This window comes from Octodon degus, unplaced genomic scaffold, assembly GCF_000260255.1.
Source record: "Octodon degus isolate 3935 unplaced genomic scaffold, OctDeg1.0 scaffold00229, whole genome shotgun sequence".
Lineage (NCBI taxonomy): Eukaryota > Metazoa > Chordata > Mammalia > Rodentia > Octodontidae > Octodon > Octodon degus.
The window spans coordinates 217672-235872 of NW_004524805.1; the positions used below are offsets into that span (position 1 = coordinate 217672).

Consider the following 18201-nt stretch of genomic DNA (forward strand, 5'->3'; position numbering starts at 1 on the left):
GGCTGGCATGTGGTGCTGGGGGATTGAACCGTGGTCCCTGTGCTTTGCTAAGCTTGTTTTAAGTAGGTGCTTTAGACCACTGAGCCATCTCACCAGCCCCATCTACATATTTTCTTAACTCCTAGTATCTGAGAGTGTTTTCCAGTTGCCTTCATACACAAACATTAAACTTGGCAGAGAATATAATTTTTGGTTCAAAATTATTTTCTCTTAAAACTGTAGATGTTCCATTGTCATCTGGCATTTAGAATTACAAGAGAAAAATCTGAGATCAGTCTGACTTTTGCCCCTTTATAGGTAACCTGCTTTCTCTGTGCAAATCCTTGAAATTTAAAAAGTCCCAAGGATATATCTAGGTGTTGCTTTTTTTCTTGTTAAAATTCAAAGATACCCCATGAACCTTCTCATTTGCGGGGCTACTTCATTCTTCAACTCTGGAAAGCTTTTTTCAATTAGTTCCTTTATTGTTTCAGCTTCATTTTGCCTTGTCCTCTGTTTCAGGTATTTTTATTACCTTAATTTGTATCTCTTAGACAGGTCCTTTACATCTTTTTCTCTTCTTTCTTAATTTCTTTAGCCTTTTCCTTTGCATTCTATGAGAATTTCTCTTGTTTTATATTTACCTCAGCAATTTTATTGTGGCCAACCCTACTTACATGTTTCCTTCAAATGGAAGACCATGATGTCTTACATGGGATCACTCCCTCCTGCTCTATAATTAAGCCCATATGGGTAATGAACTCTTTTATAGAACATTCAGGACTTTCCAAATGATCACTATAGACTGGTACATCAGTATCAAGAGGAAGTACTTGCTCAGTTATTGAGATCTCTCCCTTTCTTGCACACTGCGGTCATATGAGCTTTTCAATGATTCTTCCTAATGCAGCCCCAAAATGTCTTTCCAAGCACTGAAGTTGAAGGACTCCAGTTATCTGCTTCTAAGAGTTAGTGTTATGAACCATGCTGGTATAAGTACCACTGTAGGCAGGTACCACTGTAATATGATGTCTTTAACTCAGAAAGATACCTAGAAGAGGAGTAGCTGGATTAATTGGAATTTCTAGTTTTAGTTTTTTACATGGGGGGTGAATATTTTTTGACACAGAGTTTCACTATATTTTTAGCTTTCTGAGAATATCCATACTGATTTCATAGGATTTGTACAAGTGTACATTGTCACCAAGAGTGTAGAAGGGTTCCATTTTCCTTGCAGTTTCTCTGACCTTTTGTTCTTAATAGCTTTATTGATAATAGTGATTCTTTCTGGAGTCAGATGGAATCTCACTGTTGTTTTGATGTGCTTTTCTCTCAGTAGGAAGATTATTTGGGGTTCTATATGCCTCACTTTTCTGTATGTTTAATTCTTTCCCCATATTTGGAAAGTTTTCTGCTACTATTTCTGTAAACAGGTTTTTTATGTCCCTCATGCTGTCTTCTCATTTTTCACTTACTCTAATTAAACTTAGTCTTTTTTGTGCCATCTAGCAGTTATTGGATCCATTTTTTTATGTTTAGTTGGTTTTCGGGTATATTTCAGTATATAGTCACTGCATCAGGCCTGTCTTCTACTTCTGACACTTGTCCTCCAACGTATCACTTCAGTTGCCCATACTTAAGTAGAATTTGTAATCTCCTGGATTTCTGTTTACTACCTTTTCATAAACTCTAATCTTTGCTAAACTGACCGTTCATGATTTATATCATTTCGTTTAGCTCAGCTAGCTGTTTATTAGTGTCTTCCATAAACTGTTTTGTTAAGTCCATTATGTGTTTAGTTATATCTTCTTAGAGCTTACCAAGCACTTTAGTGATGTTTATTATCTCCTCTTTTATCACATCCAATAATTCAGCTGTAAGCTTTTGATTCCCTTCTCATTCATATGCCATGCATTTGCTTTGGGAGTGTTGTAAGTTTTTGAATCATTTTATTGTCTTCCCAAGTGCTTTGTTGTGTGTGTTCATGTGTGTGTTCATGTGTGTGTGTGCATGATGAGGTTTGTGGATCAATTATAGTGGAAAGACTTTGCTGCTGGTATAGAGACCTATTTAATTATTTGCATGTGCTTTTCAGTGATACACTCTGGGTGTTCAGTGCTCTCGAGATTTAGTGCTCTCTGTTAATCTGAGAAGGGAAGATGTAGTATAATTGGCCTAGCATCCAGTTATCTAGGAATGGGACCAAAGTATTGTTAATGACACAAAGATAACCCAGACAATAGCATACAGAAAAGAAAGTATGGAATGTTCCATGACTATACGTCATCCTTTGGCGGGGGCCATACTAATCTTTTCTGTATCATTCCAATTTTAGTATATGTGCTACTGAAGCAAGTATGAAAGCAGTGATTCTTGTCACCTCTAGAGAGGTGATGTGTGTGGAATATATGAGAAAACTCTAAAAGAAAAATTCTAGATTAAAAAAACCCAAAATACAGGATAAAAATTCTAGGCATTAACTAGGCATGGTGTTACACGCCATAATCCCAGAATTTAGGAGGCAAAGGCAGGAGCGTCACAAGTTCAAGGCTAGCTGGGGTTACATAGTGAGTTTAATCCTGTCTCAAAACAACTCCACAAAATTTTTTTAGGCGTGAGTTTATCACAGATTCTTAGCTTTCATAATTCTCTAGGGGAACACTAGCTTCATTCCAGTAGTGATACCTAACAGTCACTAAAGCAACTTCTACCTCCCCACCTCTGCACTCAGACACAGGACTGTTCTCAAGCTCTTGTTCGGATTTACCTGGGTTTCTACAACTGTCTTACACGTGTGTATATAACCAAATCCAAGTCCTCATGTCTTCAAGAGGCTTCTCTCAGACTCCTGAGGCCAGTTTTATTTTATTTATTTATTTTTTTGGTAGAACCAGGGATTGAACTCAGGCCCTTGCGCTTGCCAGGCAAGCACTTATTTTACTGAGCTATCTCCCCGGTCCCTTGAGGCCAGTTTTAGGACCAGGAAATCAAGGCATTCCTGAGTGAACTTCCTTAGCTACACATCCACACACAGATGTGCCTGCTAGCACACACCCTTGCTTCCTTTCCTCTAGCACTGCAGGCGCAGATGTCCTTTTCTGAGGCCATTCCTTCCCAGTCTTCACATAATCTCTTATTCCCTCAGGAACATTTCTCCGTCATCTATTAATTCTGTACAGGTTTTAATCTGCTTTTCCACTGGCTCACTCCTCTGATGGCTGCAGTCAAATTCAGCTCTCAGTGTTAAAAAAAAAAGAAATAGTCCTAGTCTTCAGTGTTCTGTAAATAAGTTGCTATTTGCTAAATCTCGCGAGCTCTCCACACTTCCTTCTGTGTGACCTCTGTTAGCATCTGATGCTGCAGAGCCCTTTCTTTGTGGGCTTGTCTTTTCCCTTGGCTTCTACTACCCTACCCTTCTTCAGTTGTTCTAGTATTGCTCTGACCTGTCTTCCAATTCTCTCTTTTGTCTGTACCATAGTGTTCCCAAGACCTTGCTTCTGGCTCCCCTTTCTTCCTTTCTCTGGCAACTTCACTTACTTTCATGGCTGTAGATAGCCCCTTTATGCTAAAGTCTCCCAAGAGCCTAGGTGAAAAATCCATCTGGATTGTTTGTAAGCATATTATTGTGAAAATGATTTTTAAAAAACGACCTCCTTACCCACCCAAAACAAGGTCCATCATAAAATTAAGCCACTCCAGAAAAAAATCTTACCAACCAGACAAATGGACCACTCCTTTTCACATCTGTACCCCATATGTAATTCTGTCATAGTAACTAATATTTCATTGCATTATGTTTCATTTAACACATTTTTGCTGGCTTGAACCACCAGTGGTAGATGTATGACTCTCCCATCAGGCAGCTTGCACCATTGGTAATAGAGATCTAATAACTTTTCTTAGTCTTTTTACTAATAAAATCAGTAAAGAGCTGTCTAATGGGACATCATGCATATACCGCCAGTGGTTAACCACCTGGCAGCAAGACATATGCATTACTGCTCTGTTGTGAATGTGTTAAATGCCTAACTGCTGGATTCTAAGTCATTCAGAAAGTCTCCTTTCCCTGTTGGCAAAGCACACTATAGTGGCTAAGAGCACAAGCTCTGGAGTTGCCCTGCCTGGGGTGGTCCTCACCCACAATTCATACTATAGTATTAGGCAAGTCACTTGATTCTGCTGCCTTCATTCCCTTATTTGCAAAATGAGTACTATAGTATACTAATTTGTGGTTGTTGTGAGAGTTCAGTGACTTTTTTTTTTTTTTTTTCGGAACCAGGGATTGAACTCAGACCCTTGTTGTGCTTATTCTACTGAGCCATCTCCCTCCTCCTCCTGTGATTTAGACCTGGCACTATTTGTATCAGCTTTTCCTTTTGGGGGTCTTATTTATGTATTTCACAAAAAATGTTTTTACTATCTTTGATTGCTGCTCCTACACTCAATGTCTGACACATAAGTGACTGTTACTTAATGCAAAACAAATGAATAAATGAACAAAAGGAAATGTTACCGAGTCAGTTTACACAGTGGGATGTTTGCACCTCCAGTTCCACCAGCTGGTAAGCCATGCCGCTAAAAATAGACCTACCAGGTCATCTCCAGACCTGGCCTCACTACAGAGTAGATCAGACTAAAAATAGAACGTGCTGAGCTTGATCAGGAGACTGATCTAGGGCATCTTGGTGCCTCTTACAGACTCCGGGAGCCTCTAAAGTGTGCTTCTAGCGGCATGTTTAGCACCAACCCCACAGAGAAAAAAAGAATTTATTTATTTATTTTTATTTTTTGTAGAACCAGGGATTGAACTCAGGCCCTTGGGCTTGCCAGGCAAGCACTTATTTTACTGAGCTATCTCCCCAGCCCTAAGAAATGTTTTCTTTATCAAAGTTACATAGCCAGAGTTATACCCACATATTTAGTTTTCAACAGATTCTACTGTATGAAATTAGTGTCCCTGGATTTAGAAAAGACAAATTTCTTCTGCTCTAACCAGATCCCTGAACTCAGGAGTTCATACTTGACAGATAATGATCACTTATGAATCTATAAATATAATCTATGACTACAGTGAAAAAATTTCCAATGGTCAGATTGGTACAGTTGAACACAAGGGTAATTATGTTGTTCATTGTAACATTTGTAACCACTGATACCAAACAAATTTTTTGGAAACCTGGTACAGAATTCTTGGGGTTTTTTTTAATGAAAGTTTATTCAATTAACTTAGTCTAACCCCTTGTGTGTGTGTGTGTGTGTGTGTGTGTGTGTGTGTGCTTTAGGGAAGGGTCTACAGGATGTTCAGGGTCTCACTACTAATAGATTGGACTTGTAGTGATCCTCCTGTTTACAGCCTCCCAAGAGCTCGGATTACAGGTGTGCGCCACCACGCCCAGTCTCAAATGCCCTCTCAGTGCACCCAGGGGGCGGGGCCAGCACCACAGGTCCAGGGATTGAACTCCCAGCCCCTACACCTGGTTGCAGGTGCTTTAATCTGCTGAGCTATTTAATCTGCTGACAGCCCTCAGAATTTAGCTTTGAAGAGCTCCGGGTTGGAAAGCTAAACCTACGACATACAAGGAATAATTTTAGGTCAATTACTTAACCTTTTTCCACCTTAATCTGAAATAGTGGCAATGATAGTACCATGTTGAATTGTACAGGTTAAAAGAGTGTATACAAAGTGAAGCCAGGCATGGTGGCACACACCTGTAATCCCAGCACTTGACAGGCTGAGACAGGAGGATTTTGAGTTCAAGACCAACCTGGGCTATAAAGGGAGCTCAACACCAGCCTAAGCTGTGTAAGTGAGACCCCTGTCTCAAAAAGACCAAAAAAAAAAAAAAAAAAAAGTACACACAAAGTGCTTATTATGTAGCAAACACTAGCTGTCACTGACCTACCCTGCTTATGTCTAACCTTTCACAGGTGCCGTGCTGCCCTTGGCTTTGGGTTTGGCCATCACTGCTTTGCTCCTTCTCATGGTTGCCTGCCGACTGCGACTGGTGAAACAGAAACTTAAGAAAGCCCGTCCCATTACATCTGAGGAATCTGACTACCTCATAAATGGGATGTATCTGTAGTAAATATAACTTAAACAGCTTGTGGCAAGGACATGTTTTGCTTATAATTTATTCTTATATTAAGTTGTGGAATTTATAACCTTTTATTTTTAACGGGGCTAGAAGTTAAAATCTTCAAATTGCAAACCTTTGTCTTTGTTGTAGAAAGACTTTCCTTAGAAAGTATGTATAATACCTTGAAATTCATGGAGGAATTCATGTGATTAAAGACATCTACCAATCTGGTTCTGATAACTACCACTATCCCTGGTAGTTAGCTGAGATTTAAAGAAGCAGCGTGTCAAAATTTGCCTTGGGATAGTGGCACTTGTCCTTCTCTTTGGAGAAGCCAACACTGGCCCCTTGCAGGACTGGGCCACTTGAGGCTGGCTTCGCCTCATTCTGTAGCCGTTTTCTTTTCACCTCCAGTGTTCTTCTGTTATTTTCTCCTCCAAAACCTGTTTGACAGTGGATTTACCCTTTCAAGTGAGCTTACCCTTTCAATAAAATGCCACCTACGGTAGGTGTATATAAATTGTAAGCCTTCTCAGCAGACCAGTGACACCTCAGGGGACAGGAATGTGGGTTCTTTCCAGTGCTTCTGATATCATGGATCTTTGGAGAAAATAAAAAACAAATTTTGGGTTAGGAACAGTCCTAAGATAGTGAGATGGGAAGCAGGGAATATGGTGGGGCAAAAATTTTAACAGCAACTGAACTGAGGGCAGAGTAAGGACAGTTAATACTGTTACAGCTGGTCAGCACCGCTTCATGGTCCAGAACAAGAAGCTTATTTATGTAATCATCAGATTTCAATATTATTCTTTGTTAATAAAAAGAAAAATGCAAATTCTACAGCAGAATATCAAGTGGATTTCTGCACACTGCTTTTATAAAACTGGTACCATATTTAAGTATCAGCAGATCCTTCATGCTAATGGAGTCAGTCAGATTTTTTGTAATACTTTTTAATGCTATAAAATGTCTTAACAGCCAGCCGTGAGCACATTGCTAGAATCTCAATACTGTGGGAGGCTGAGGCAGGAAGATCCCAAGTTTGAGTCTCACCTAGGCAACTTAGTGAGGCCCTGTCCCAAAATAAATAAAAAGAGCTGGGGATGTAGTTCAGTGGGAAGACCCTGACTTTGATCCCTAGTATTCACTCCACAAAGTTTTAATGTACAATCATTTACTGCCAGGCTTATGTATTTCCAGAGCAGAGCAATTTTGCACAAATTGATATCTGACATCTAGCTTGTATCTTCTCTTTTAAATTTGTAAGCATTTAAAAGGTAACTTGTTCCCATTATATCTTAAAGCCAGAATGTATACATCCTAGAAGTTATTCTAAGAGGAATGTGTAGTGTGGTATCATCTATCCTTACATGATGTTCCTATTTGTACTCTTGCTTTTTACCTTAAAGAGCAAATTTTTTTAAACACTTGAAAAACACTCTAGAGTGTAGTTTATTTTTAGATTGAAACTGAAGTAGATGGTTAATTGGGTGGGGGAATATATCAACATTGACAAGTGGAAAGTTCTAGAAAACAAAGAAATTGTCTTTTTCCTGAGAAATTCTAGCATTTTGTTTTTTAGAATTGAGCAATTATTTAAATTTCTCAATGGCAGTTTAAGCAAAATCAAGGGTATGAATAAATTTACGATGTTTGTACTCTATGTGATATTGTGCGGTGAGTTTTTATATAGAAGAATGTCACTTATAGCCATATCCAATAAAATAAAAATTGATAAGGCATGCATCTTTCAGCACATCATTTATACATGAAGAAATTAAACAGAACTTAGTATTGCTATGGTGTTGAAATACTTGGGAAAAGTTGACCCTTGTGAATACAAATGCATTCCTTTAATAAATTCTATTTTATTCTTTTTTAATTTTAGGGAAGGGCCTACAGGGTATTCAGGGACGCACTACTAGATCAGACTCATAGTGATCCACCTATTTACAGCCTCCCAAGAACTGGGATTACAGGCGGGCACTACCACACCCAGTCTCAATTGCTGTCTCAGCGTGCCCTAGGGGCAGGGTCAGCACAGCAGGCCCAGGGATCAAACCCCTGGCCCCTGTGCCTGCTTGCAGGTGCTTTAATCCACTAAACTATTTGGCTGGCCCTTGTATGTTATTAAGCCTTTTAAAAATATTTTACCATAAAACTGTAAGTTATTGACTGAGCTGCTACTGTATTATTTAGATTTCATCATGCCAGCTCTATTTTTCAGAATATGAGAATTTGAGAAAACAGGCTTGCCTAAGGCTATATAGAACATATTAGAAGAGAATCAGTTTCTACAAAGTATATTAAATGGAGAGAGAGACAGAGTGTGATGTTTCTTGTAGACTGAACCCAGGGCCTTGCACCCACTACATAAGCACTCTCCCACTGAGCTACACCTGGCCTGGGACTATTAATAGCTATTTTACCTGTGATTATATGACTTAAGGAATTCACATCTAAGGCAGTGTAAAAACAATTTTAAAGGTAACTATGGTCTAAAATTTTACCTCTCAAACATGTTCTTGGTTTTTACATCTTCTAAAGGCCCAGTCACCATCTTTCTGAAAACTTAAAACTTACTTTTCATCATCAGTACAAGCAGCCAATGGCTAATTCCTTTAAACCTTCCTCAAAAACGTTTTACATCACCTAAGTGCTAAATATGGCCTCTTCCATAGGAAATAATGTCTCTTCCAGTGGCTTTTCAAAGCCTGTGATTTGGCCCCACAGCTGCCTATGATAAGCACCTCTCAGTCAACAAAAATAACTATTTTGTTTTTTGTTTCCCACAACTCAAATATACATGTGCATTATTTCTGGTGTCCCGCAGTTTGGCTGTTCGAGGCAGACCTTGATGACTTCAGGTTGATTTCTCCTGGTATATATAGCACACGTTCTGTGCCATGCCACACAGGCAGTCCTTCCCTTTAGATGTTCTCTCAGTAATGTAGCATGTTAATGCTGCCCCCAAATAAAAGCATCTGAGCCTGAGCTTCTGTGATAGGAGTCACAACTGAATTTTATCATCCTCAAACAAGTGTAAGTTTTTGTGTGCCTTCTTTTTGGACTACAGTACACCAATTCCTTCCTAGCAGAGTCCACTTTCTTCCTAGTGCAATCATTTATTTCCTGGATTTCCAAGTTTTCTACATTTTGGGGGGGAATTAAAATGGAAACCTTCAAGCAATTGCTTAAGCTCAACATAAAATGGAAAAGGCTGTCTGATGCTCATAACTGTGCTTATCTCACTGCATCTAAAGTACCTGTCTTGTATATTTTCTAGTTGGCTGTTGGCTCCATTTTCCCAGTTCTTTTGTCCTACTAGATCATAGGATTCCACAGATATAAATAGCTAACTTCTTTAGCTGCTATAGCTAAACTCTTAGTCATCAGCTAAATGTGGAACCAATTATGAAAATTAAGTTTTGTGAAAATAATTTAGATATCCCAAAGCTGTTTGCAGGGATGGACTAAACAGTAAAAACTAAGCCACCTGCTACATTTGCTTTATATAGATATAAATGTTTTCATTTCTAGATATTTTAATTCTGAAATTATGTCATGATACTGCAAAGTAGAAAAATCAATATATATTACTTCAATGTTTAACTTTATGGACAGAACGTAAGATCTGTCCATAAAGTTCAATTCAGGAAACCAGGCTGTGGTGGCACATGCACTCAGGAGGCTAGGCAGGAGGATTGTTCTGAGTTCAAGAACAGCCTGGGCTACAAAGTCAGCTCAAAGCAAGCCTGAACTGCATAGCAAGTGAACTGCATAGCGAGGCCCTGTCTCAAAAAGACCAAAAGAGAAGGGGAAAAAAAAAAACTACCTCAGGAAACTAAAAGGAGTTTTAACTGGAGGGGTGTGTCAGGGACTTGCTATGTGGTTCAGCCTGGCCTTGACCTCACTAGGCCTGAGCTGGCCTCAAACTTGGGACAATTATCCTGCCTCAACCACCTGAATGCTGAGATTACAGGTATGTACCACCATTCCTAGCTTCTAAACAAGTTTTAATATAAAAATACAACAAAGCTTAGGAAAAACTGTGTTAAGTACAAAGCCTTTTTTAAAAAAGTATTCTTGGGCCGGCCAAATAGCTCAGCGGATTAAAGCACCTAAGAGCCAGAGGGTTGATCCCAGGGCCTGCCGTGCTGGCCCCGTCCCTGGGGTGCCTGAGACCAGCGATTGAGACTGGGCATGGTGGCATGTGTTTATAATCCCAGCTCTTGGGAGGCTGTAAACAGGTGGCTGTAAACAAGTCAAATCTAATAGTGAGACCCTGAACAGGATGTAGACCCTTCTCTAAAAATACCAAAAAAAAAAAAGTATTCTCATTTTCATGATCATTTCATATGATTTAAAACCAAAAATTGCAAATAAATCAAGTCTTCTTAAACAACATTCCTATAGATGAGAGATTGGAGAATTTCGAAAGGTATTTATTATTTCAAGATCTGTATACAAAAGAAAAAAATCATGAGCTATCCAATCTGAGGCCTGTCTCAGAAATCTGTCACTGAAAAGGCCTACCTGTAACTTTCTGGACTAATTTATCTAATGATATTGTCCATCTTCCTACTTGTTCTTCAGAACCAGGATCCTAAAGAAAGGCAGGCCTTTCTCCTTGAGAAAATATTCTTTGTACAACTAATTTAAAATCTACATTCTAGTCTTTATATGGAAATTCTGCAGTTTGTGATCTATAATTAATTTCTAGGTAAAATGACAGGATGATTAACTACCGTGGGAGGGGAAAAAAAAACCCTAAATAATCAAATTCCACTTAGCATAGTGGTAAGGCTTACAAAACCAAAGTGACAGCAAAATAAACTATTCCTTAAGATATCCTTTGAGAAATATAAAAAGTGCTTAGGGTGCTGAATTCAAATATGAATGCCCTCCATTCACCAAGCCCCTAGATTCTGCCTTCTCACACCTCAAATGTCCTTACACCAAAATGTCCTCAGTAGTACCAACCTTACCCTTCGGGGCAAAACTGATGGTTAAGTGAAGAATGAATTATTTAGCAGCCCTTGAATGTCCCTTCATGCTGAAAGAAGACCAAAAAAAAAAAAAAATGAGGGACACAGACAGGCATCGAAGGCCCCAGCAATTCACTGGCCCAAGTACACTAAAGCATGTGGAAACTGAATGGTGTAACAGATACTACTGTTTTCTTTCCTACCAAGCAAGGAGCCATTTCAAAGAGTCCTCACCCAAACACAAAAAGGTAAAAGACAAAGTTCAATATGGGGAACCAGCAGGTTTTCTTGACAGCAATATTAGAAGATTTACAGATAAATTTGACTTGACTTCCTTGTTATTATATATTACAGTATGCAAACACAAAGTTCCTTGGGCCACCAGTGTTTATCAAAAGAGACACTTCCACTGATACTAAGTATGGTAGGAAAAAAATCAAAAATACAACTGAGATCCATCAGAGCTAATTTGTTTTAGTGAACACAGTTCACTAAGAACACAGTACATTGAAAATTATTTATATGCTGCAAAAATTTTGGCACTTAAGAGAAAATAAATTATTGGCCCATTTTGAACATTTGGAAAAATCACATATTTGTTCATAATATTAGTGCTCAAGTTACTATACTCATGTGAGTTCTTTTAGTGCCAAACCAAACTACTGGAACTTTAACATTCAGCTGAAAACCAGAATCATCTGTCTCTCTAGTCAAGCAACAACAAATAAACCAAAAAAGCCCTATGAGGTTATTCTGGCTGAAAATTGCACACCAAGAATAGCCTCAAAGATTTCATGACTATTAGATTACTAAGAATTTGTCTATATTAAAAGAATCTAGTGAAGTGTCATTTTCAGTATGATTGGTTGGGAAAGAATTGAAACCCACAGCAGAAACTGATATTCTCAACTAAAGCTTATTATATAAGTAGGGTTTTTTTGTTTTAAATTGTGTGTGTGTGTGTGGCCAGCTCAGCCCACCAGGGGGCGGGGCTGGCTGGCATGTGGTGCTGGGGGATTGAACTCAGGATCTTGTACTTGTCAGGCAAGTGCTGATGTGGCTGAGTTATCTCCCTAAGCCCCTTCCTTCAATTTTTTTTTTTTAAATTTTATTTATATATTTATTTGTGTGTGTGTGCGTGTGCGTGCGTGCGTGTGTGTGTGTGTGTGTGTGTGGCCAGCTCACCAGGGGGCAGGGCTAGCTGGCATGTGGTCCTGGGGGATGGAAACACAGTCCCTGTGCTTTGCTAAGCTTGTATCTAAGTAGGTGCTTTAGACCACTGAGCCATCTCACCAGCCCCTATATAAGTGGTTTTGACAATTATATTTGGCATTTAATAAGACCCAATGTACATAAAATATCTTGTTTCAACAGATTCACTATACTGGGACTTTTTGAAGTATTTTCACTGTCACCCTTACTATATAAACAAATAATTTCTCTTCAGAAAAAAAAAAAAAAAGAAATGTTAAAACATTTTAGAAGTTATGAATACTGCTGCACATGGTGATACACATTTGTCATCCCAGCACTCGGCAGGCTGAGGAAGGAGGATTGCTGAAGTTTGAGACCTGTCTAGGCTACAAAGTGAATTTAAGATCAGCCTGAACTGCAAAGTAAAACTATCTCAAAAAGACCCCAAAAATAAAAAATTATGAATACTAAAGATTAATGTAATATTTATCTTAACTTACACTTACATAAATTCAGGTTTTTTAAAAAGTTCATTTAAACTAAAATCCATTATTATGATCTTTATTCAACTGGTGGTGCTCCCTAAAACTTCATCCTGTTTGTTTAGCATCTTAAAATTTTAATTCATGAAAATGTAACATCTACCAAGCACTTGGGAGGCTGAGGCACCAAGACTGTCAGGAGTTCAAGGCCAGCTTGGAATGTATAGTTAAGTTAAAAGGCAGACTAAATCAGAGTGAGAACTGTCTTTAAAAAAAAAAAAAAGTGTAACATCCGAAAGTAATGGTTAAAAACTGTTTGAATTGGAAGTATAGCATTTTTTGTGCCATCAAGTGACAGTTTGTCTTATACCTATAAACTGGTTCATCATCTAGACTGTAGACTCCTAGAGTGCCGTTTTCTATCCCTAAAAACTATTACATTACAATAAAATGCTGGTAATAGCTAGGAAGGACTCAGACTAGTGGACAAATTTTAAATCTAAAGAACATATGACCTGAAAAGAAAAACATTTGATCTTTGCAAACACCTCAATGACAAGAGTCCTAGGCACAGATTAATGACTGGGATTCAGAAGCAATAAAAGCAAACTGAAGCTAGTGACACACACCTGTAATCCCAGCACTCGGGAGGCTGAGGTAGGAGGATCACTGAGAGTTCAAGACCAGTCTGGGATACAAAAGGAGTGCAAGACTAGCCTGAACTCCCATCTCAGGCAAAAAAAAAAAATTTAAAAATCAAATTTTAAGTTTTAAGCACCCAATAATACTAATATGTCTAAGACATTATTCAAGGAAAGACACTTAAGGCTGGCCAAATAGCTCGGTGGATTAAAGCTCCTGCACGGATCACTATGAATCTGATCTAGTAGTGAGACCCTGAACATGCTATAGACCCTTCCTTTAAAGAACAGATATTTAAAAGTGGGAAATGTGTCACATGCTCAGTAAAGATTTCCCTGACAGAATTATGAAGACTTGTCCCCAGCTTTAGAATGGCTTTGCCAGTACAAGTTCTGTTCTTTTTATAGCTTCTATTATTTCCTCAAGTTCTACAACCATTAGAAAAAAGCTACCTTCTTACAAAATGTATACAACCACAAGATTTACGTAAGATCCAAAAGTGCCGTTGCTTTCTTCAAAACACACACACACACACACACACACACACACACATTTATTATATATTATAAATATATGAGAGATGGGTTTGGGTATGTTTATCCTCAGTCGTGTTCTGCTTTGACATTAATTCAATTATCCACTCACTCATTCAGCATTACTTGTACTAAATGATAAGCCCTGGAATAAGCAGACAAAACTGGTGAATGAAATACAGTCCTTGCCCTGAAGAAATGTAGCCACTGTCTAAGTGAATTAACAATATTTAACTGCTCAGATTTCACAAAGGAGCAGTAGAAAAAACAACTGTTCCTCTGTGATCTTAGCATTCTTGATCTGGTAGACCTGCTGGTCTTTCATCTAGATTCAAACACCACCCAATACTTTTTTTGCTTTTAACTTTATTTGGCAAAGCAGTACTGCATAAACTGTGCAGTAACTACCACACAGCTTATACGGCATGTTAGATTCATATACATTATCAGCAGCAAACTAGAAACAAAAAATAATAGTGAGCTACAAGTCTCCTATCATTTTTAGAGAAAGGAAGAACTATGTCAGTTATGTCCAATATGAACAGCTGAGTGTTTATTGGACATCAACTGCCATCTTAAGTTTCAATATTTACAAATACCTACTTTTAAGGTAACAAAGCAGCTGATTGTATCTACAACATGCTATTCTATGACATCACATCAAAAGCTTTAAAAAGAAAGCTCATCTCTATATTCTTAGTAGTATCTAATAGATAACCAAATACCAAGAGTCTTAACTTGTAAATGGTGGTATTATCTGATGCACAAAAGACCCGGTAAATTTATACTGGAAGAATTAAATATCCAAGAAAAGAAAAAGCACTCCTCAAAATCAATTCACAAATTAATGTTTCCATTTTGCAGAACCCCTTCTTTTAATATTTTAAAGTAAAATGTGGGCATGTTAAAGTAATCATATAGAAATTTATACTTTACATCCTTCCTCCACCAATTTGGTTCTGTGCCTCTCTAAAGAATTAGAAAACCCTATAAAACCACACATTTTCATGCTGAAAATAATAGTGTAACAAAGTCCAAAACAAGCTGTGATGCTGTTGGTTTTCAAAGAGCTTTAGGGACCAAGATGAGCAATCCACTGCAATATTATAGACTGGTCAAGCTGATGTTGCTTTTACAGCTCGTCCCTGGAAAAAGAAAAGAGAAAAATATGAATGCTACATACTACAAAATCTATTAGTTTACATACAATGTTTAAGCCAGTAAAAATGCAATGAGCCCCAAGCAATATATTAAAAGAAATTAAAGCACAAACAATTGCAAATCAAAGCAAAAATGGAAGTCTTTCATGCTACTCCAAAATGAAATATGAAACCTAAAATAACCTGTTATTTTTTTACTCCCAAAGATTTCTTCTTTCAAGATAAAAAAAAAAATGCAGAAAAACTGTAACTTCTAGATGTAGAATCATCTTGCTAACACTTTATTGTAAAATGATTTTAGTAGAGTCAAATGATCTTTTTATAGTTACATTCACAAAAGTGGACAAAAAAGTATTATTTTCCTTAGTGTGTCTATCAACTGTGGAGTGGGTCAATCTCAACCCAAACTCTGGGAGAAAACATCACCTGTCAGCATGTTATACCTGTCAGCTGATTCATAAGGCAGTTTTATCACTCCAAAAGAAACCACTCGCTCAGCCAGGTGAAGCACTGTACCAGCAACTGCCAGTGAGAGGAAGGAAGGAATAAAAATGTAGTCTAAAATAAATTGTATGGAATATAAATCCTATCTCCATAAAGCTGTTAAAACCTTAAAAAAAAAAAAAAAAAAGAGAGAAAAGCCTAACGGCTTCATGTTGAAGACATTATGAGTGACAAAGACACTGTTTTTTTTTTTTTTGCGGAACCAGGGATTGAACTCAGGCCCCTGCGCTTGCCATCCACTGAGCCATTTCCCCAGGCCCAGACAAAGACACTGTTAAACATTCCAACATCATTAAACTTTAGGGAGAAAGAACCATGATCTTTTCAATTAAGTCTCAAATGATTCAAGGGAAAAATCTATGGAGAAAGGAACGGAGGAAGAAAATGCAGAAAAATGGTAAGAACTTCTAACTCTGAATGAAGAGACTGGGGAAGTTTTTTAACACTATTCTATAATCCTGTATCTTAAAAAAATGAAAAAATTTTTAAAGCATCTGCTTAGGCAGATGTAGCAGCAGGTTCAATCCCCAGCCTGCTGTGCTGGCCCCATCCCAGGGACACACTGAGGTGGCAACTGAGACTGGGCATGGTGGTGCATGCCTGTAATCCCAATTCTTGGGAGGCTGAACATAGGCAGATCACTATGAGTCAGATCTACATAGTAAGACCCTGTAGATCCTGTACTAAAATGCAAAAAAAAAAAAAAAAAAAAAAATTTTTGAATGAATTTTTAAAGGATATTTGAAAAGAGCTTTTTTTCACAGGTAAGTGGTCTATTTGGCTCCCCCATAAACACTGATTTTGTAAATAGTGTAATAAAATATCTTTAAAATTACTTCTCAAGTAGCTGCCTTTATCAGTACAGTACTGTAGTTTTTTATTTTATTTTAAAGATACAAATAAAACATATAGTACTTTATTAGATGATCATATATTGTTTTCCTCACTTTTAAACCTAGAAACAATATTTTCTTTAAAAATGTAATGGCTTAGATCTACCTTTTTTTTCCATAATTTTATTGAGAGACAAATAGCAATGAGACAGTTTCAAATCAAATTGGTAGGACAGTTTCAATAATTAACACATTGCATACTCTCTTCCTAGTGGTTATTTGCTGTACAAGATGCAGACATGATATCTTATTTACAAGCATTATTACAACAAATCCCTCTATTCATTGAGAATGTGACTATATATCTATCCTAACCATTTTGAATACACAGATACAAAATGGACATTCGTCTGTATCTCCTTTTTCTTTTAGTTCCATCATTTAAATATTATAGGTGTGTGAACTCAGCAAAATATTCTAAAAGAGTCCAGTAGCCCATAATAGTATTGGGTCTTCCACTTGACTGGCAAGTTCAGAAATTGTTGACCTGAGTCCCCTACAGTTCAACATAACAGCATGGCTTTACTTCTCTTTTCTTTTTTTTTTTCCTTTTCTCTGGAATTTTTTTTTTCTTTCTTTCTTTTTTTTTTTTTCCATAAATTTATTGAGAAACAAATAGCAATGAGACAGTTTCAAACCAAACTGGTAGGACAGTTTCAATAATTAACACATTGCATACATTATTCCTAGTGGTTATTTGCTGTACAAGATGCAGACATGATATCCTACTTACAAACACCATTAGAACAAATCCCTCTATTCATTAACAGAATGTAACTGTATATCGATCCTACCCATTTGAATACACAGATACACAATGGACATTCATCTGCATCCCCTTTTTGTTAAGTTCCGTTATTTGAATATTACAGGTGTGTAAACTCAGCAAAATATTCTAAAAGAGGCCAGTAGCCCATAATAGTATTGGGTCTTCTGCTTGACTGGCAATGTCAGAAATTGTTGACCTGAGTCCCCTACAGCTCAACATAACAGCATAGCTGAAGTTCTTTTTAATACTTAAAATATTCTATTAACAGTATTACAATTTTCATAGAAGTTTTAAATTTGTGTAATCAAATTTAATTTTCATAAAAAGTTTTGTCAAGCACTTTATTCACAAACTAAACAAATTCACTTGTGCCTTTTTAAATAGGAATTAAAGATAGGTTTTTTATTTTTCTGTAGTGCTGGAGATCAAGCCCAGACTGTCATGCATGCTTGGCAAGCACTCTATTACAGAGTTATACTCTAAACCAACATACTGTTTTTAAAAATAACATTTATCTGCTGCAAGGCATTAGAGATATTGTATAAATCTTAATGCCCCCCCATGAACAAATGTTCTCTCCACTAAAAAATAATTCTTCAGAAAGCCAGGCATGGCGGCACACAGGTATAGTCCCAACTCTCAAGGAGCTAACGAATGCAAGAGGATCACCATGAGTGAGGCTAAACTGGGATACATAGTTCAAATCAAAGACAGCCTGCACTACTAGCAAGACCCTGTGTTCTTCCCCCGCAAAAAACCCCTGCTATATATGTACTAAATAGAGCTGGTGAGATGGCTCAGTGGTCTAAAGCACCTACTTAGAACAAGCTTAGCTAAGCACAGGGACCACGGTTCAATCCCCCAGCACCACATGCCAGCCAGCCCCTCCCCCGGTGGGCTGAGCTGGCCACACACACACACACACACACACACACACAAATAAATAAAACAGAAAGCTTTTTATTTTTTTAAAGTATTTT

General features: G+C 37.6%; 2 protein-coding genes and 1 non-coding gene across 4 annotated transcripts in view; 1 reads left to right on the plus strand and 2 right to left on the minus strand.

Annotated features, from left to right (window-relative positions):
- Lrp11 (LDL receptor related protein 11) overlaps window positions 1-7719 on the plus strand; it is a gene marked incomplete at its 5' end in the record, with an annotated part of 56362 nt that extends 48643 nt beyond the window's left edge. The window contains one exon of the mRNA XM_012517904.2: window positions 5908-7719. Coding sequence (XP_012373358.1) covers window positions 5908-6062 — 155 coding nt within the window. The remainder of the gene's footprint in view (window positions 1-5907) is intronic.
- Window positions 2232-2334, minus strand: LOC111813826. Its single transcript, XR_002818983.1, has one exon. It is a non-coding gene; the product is annotated as a U6 spliceosomal RNA (small nuclear RNA).
- Window positions 7720-14247: 6528 nt separating the features above from the next.
- Window positions 14248-18201, minus strand: part of Pcmt1 (protein-L-isoaspartate (D-aspartate) O-methyltransferase) — a 71719-nt gene continuing 67765 nt past the window's right edge. For both annotated transcript variants that reach the window (XM_004645466.2, XM_004645467.2), the window contains exon 8: window positions 14248-15040. In XM_004645466.2, the coding sequence (XP_004645523.1) occupies window positions 15028-15040 (13 nt within the window). In that variant the 3' untranslated portion in view covers window positions 14248-15027. The remainder of the gene's footprint in view (window positions 15041-18201) is intronic.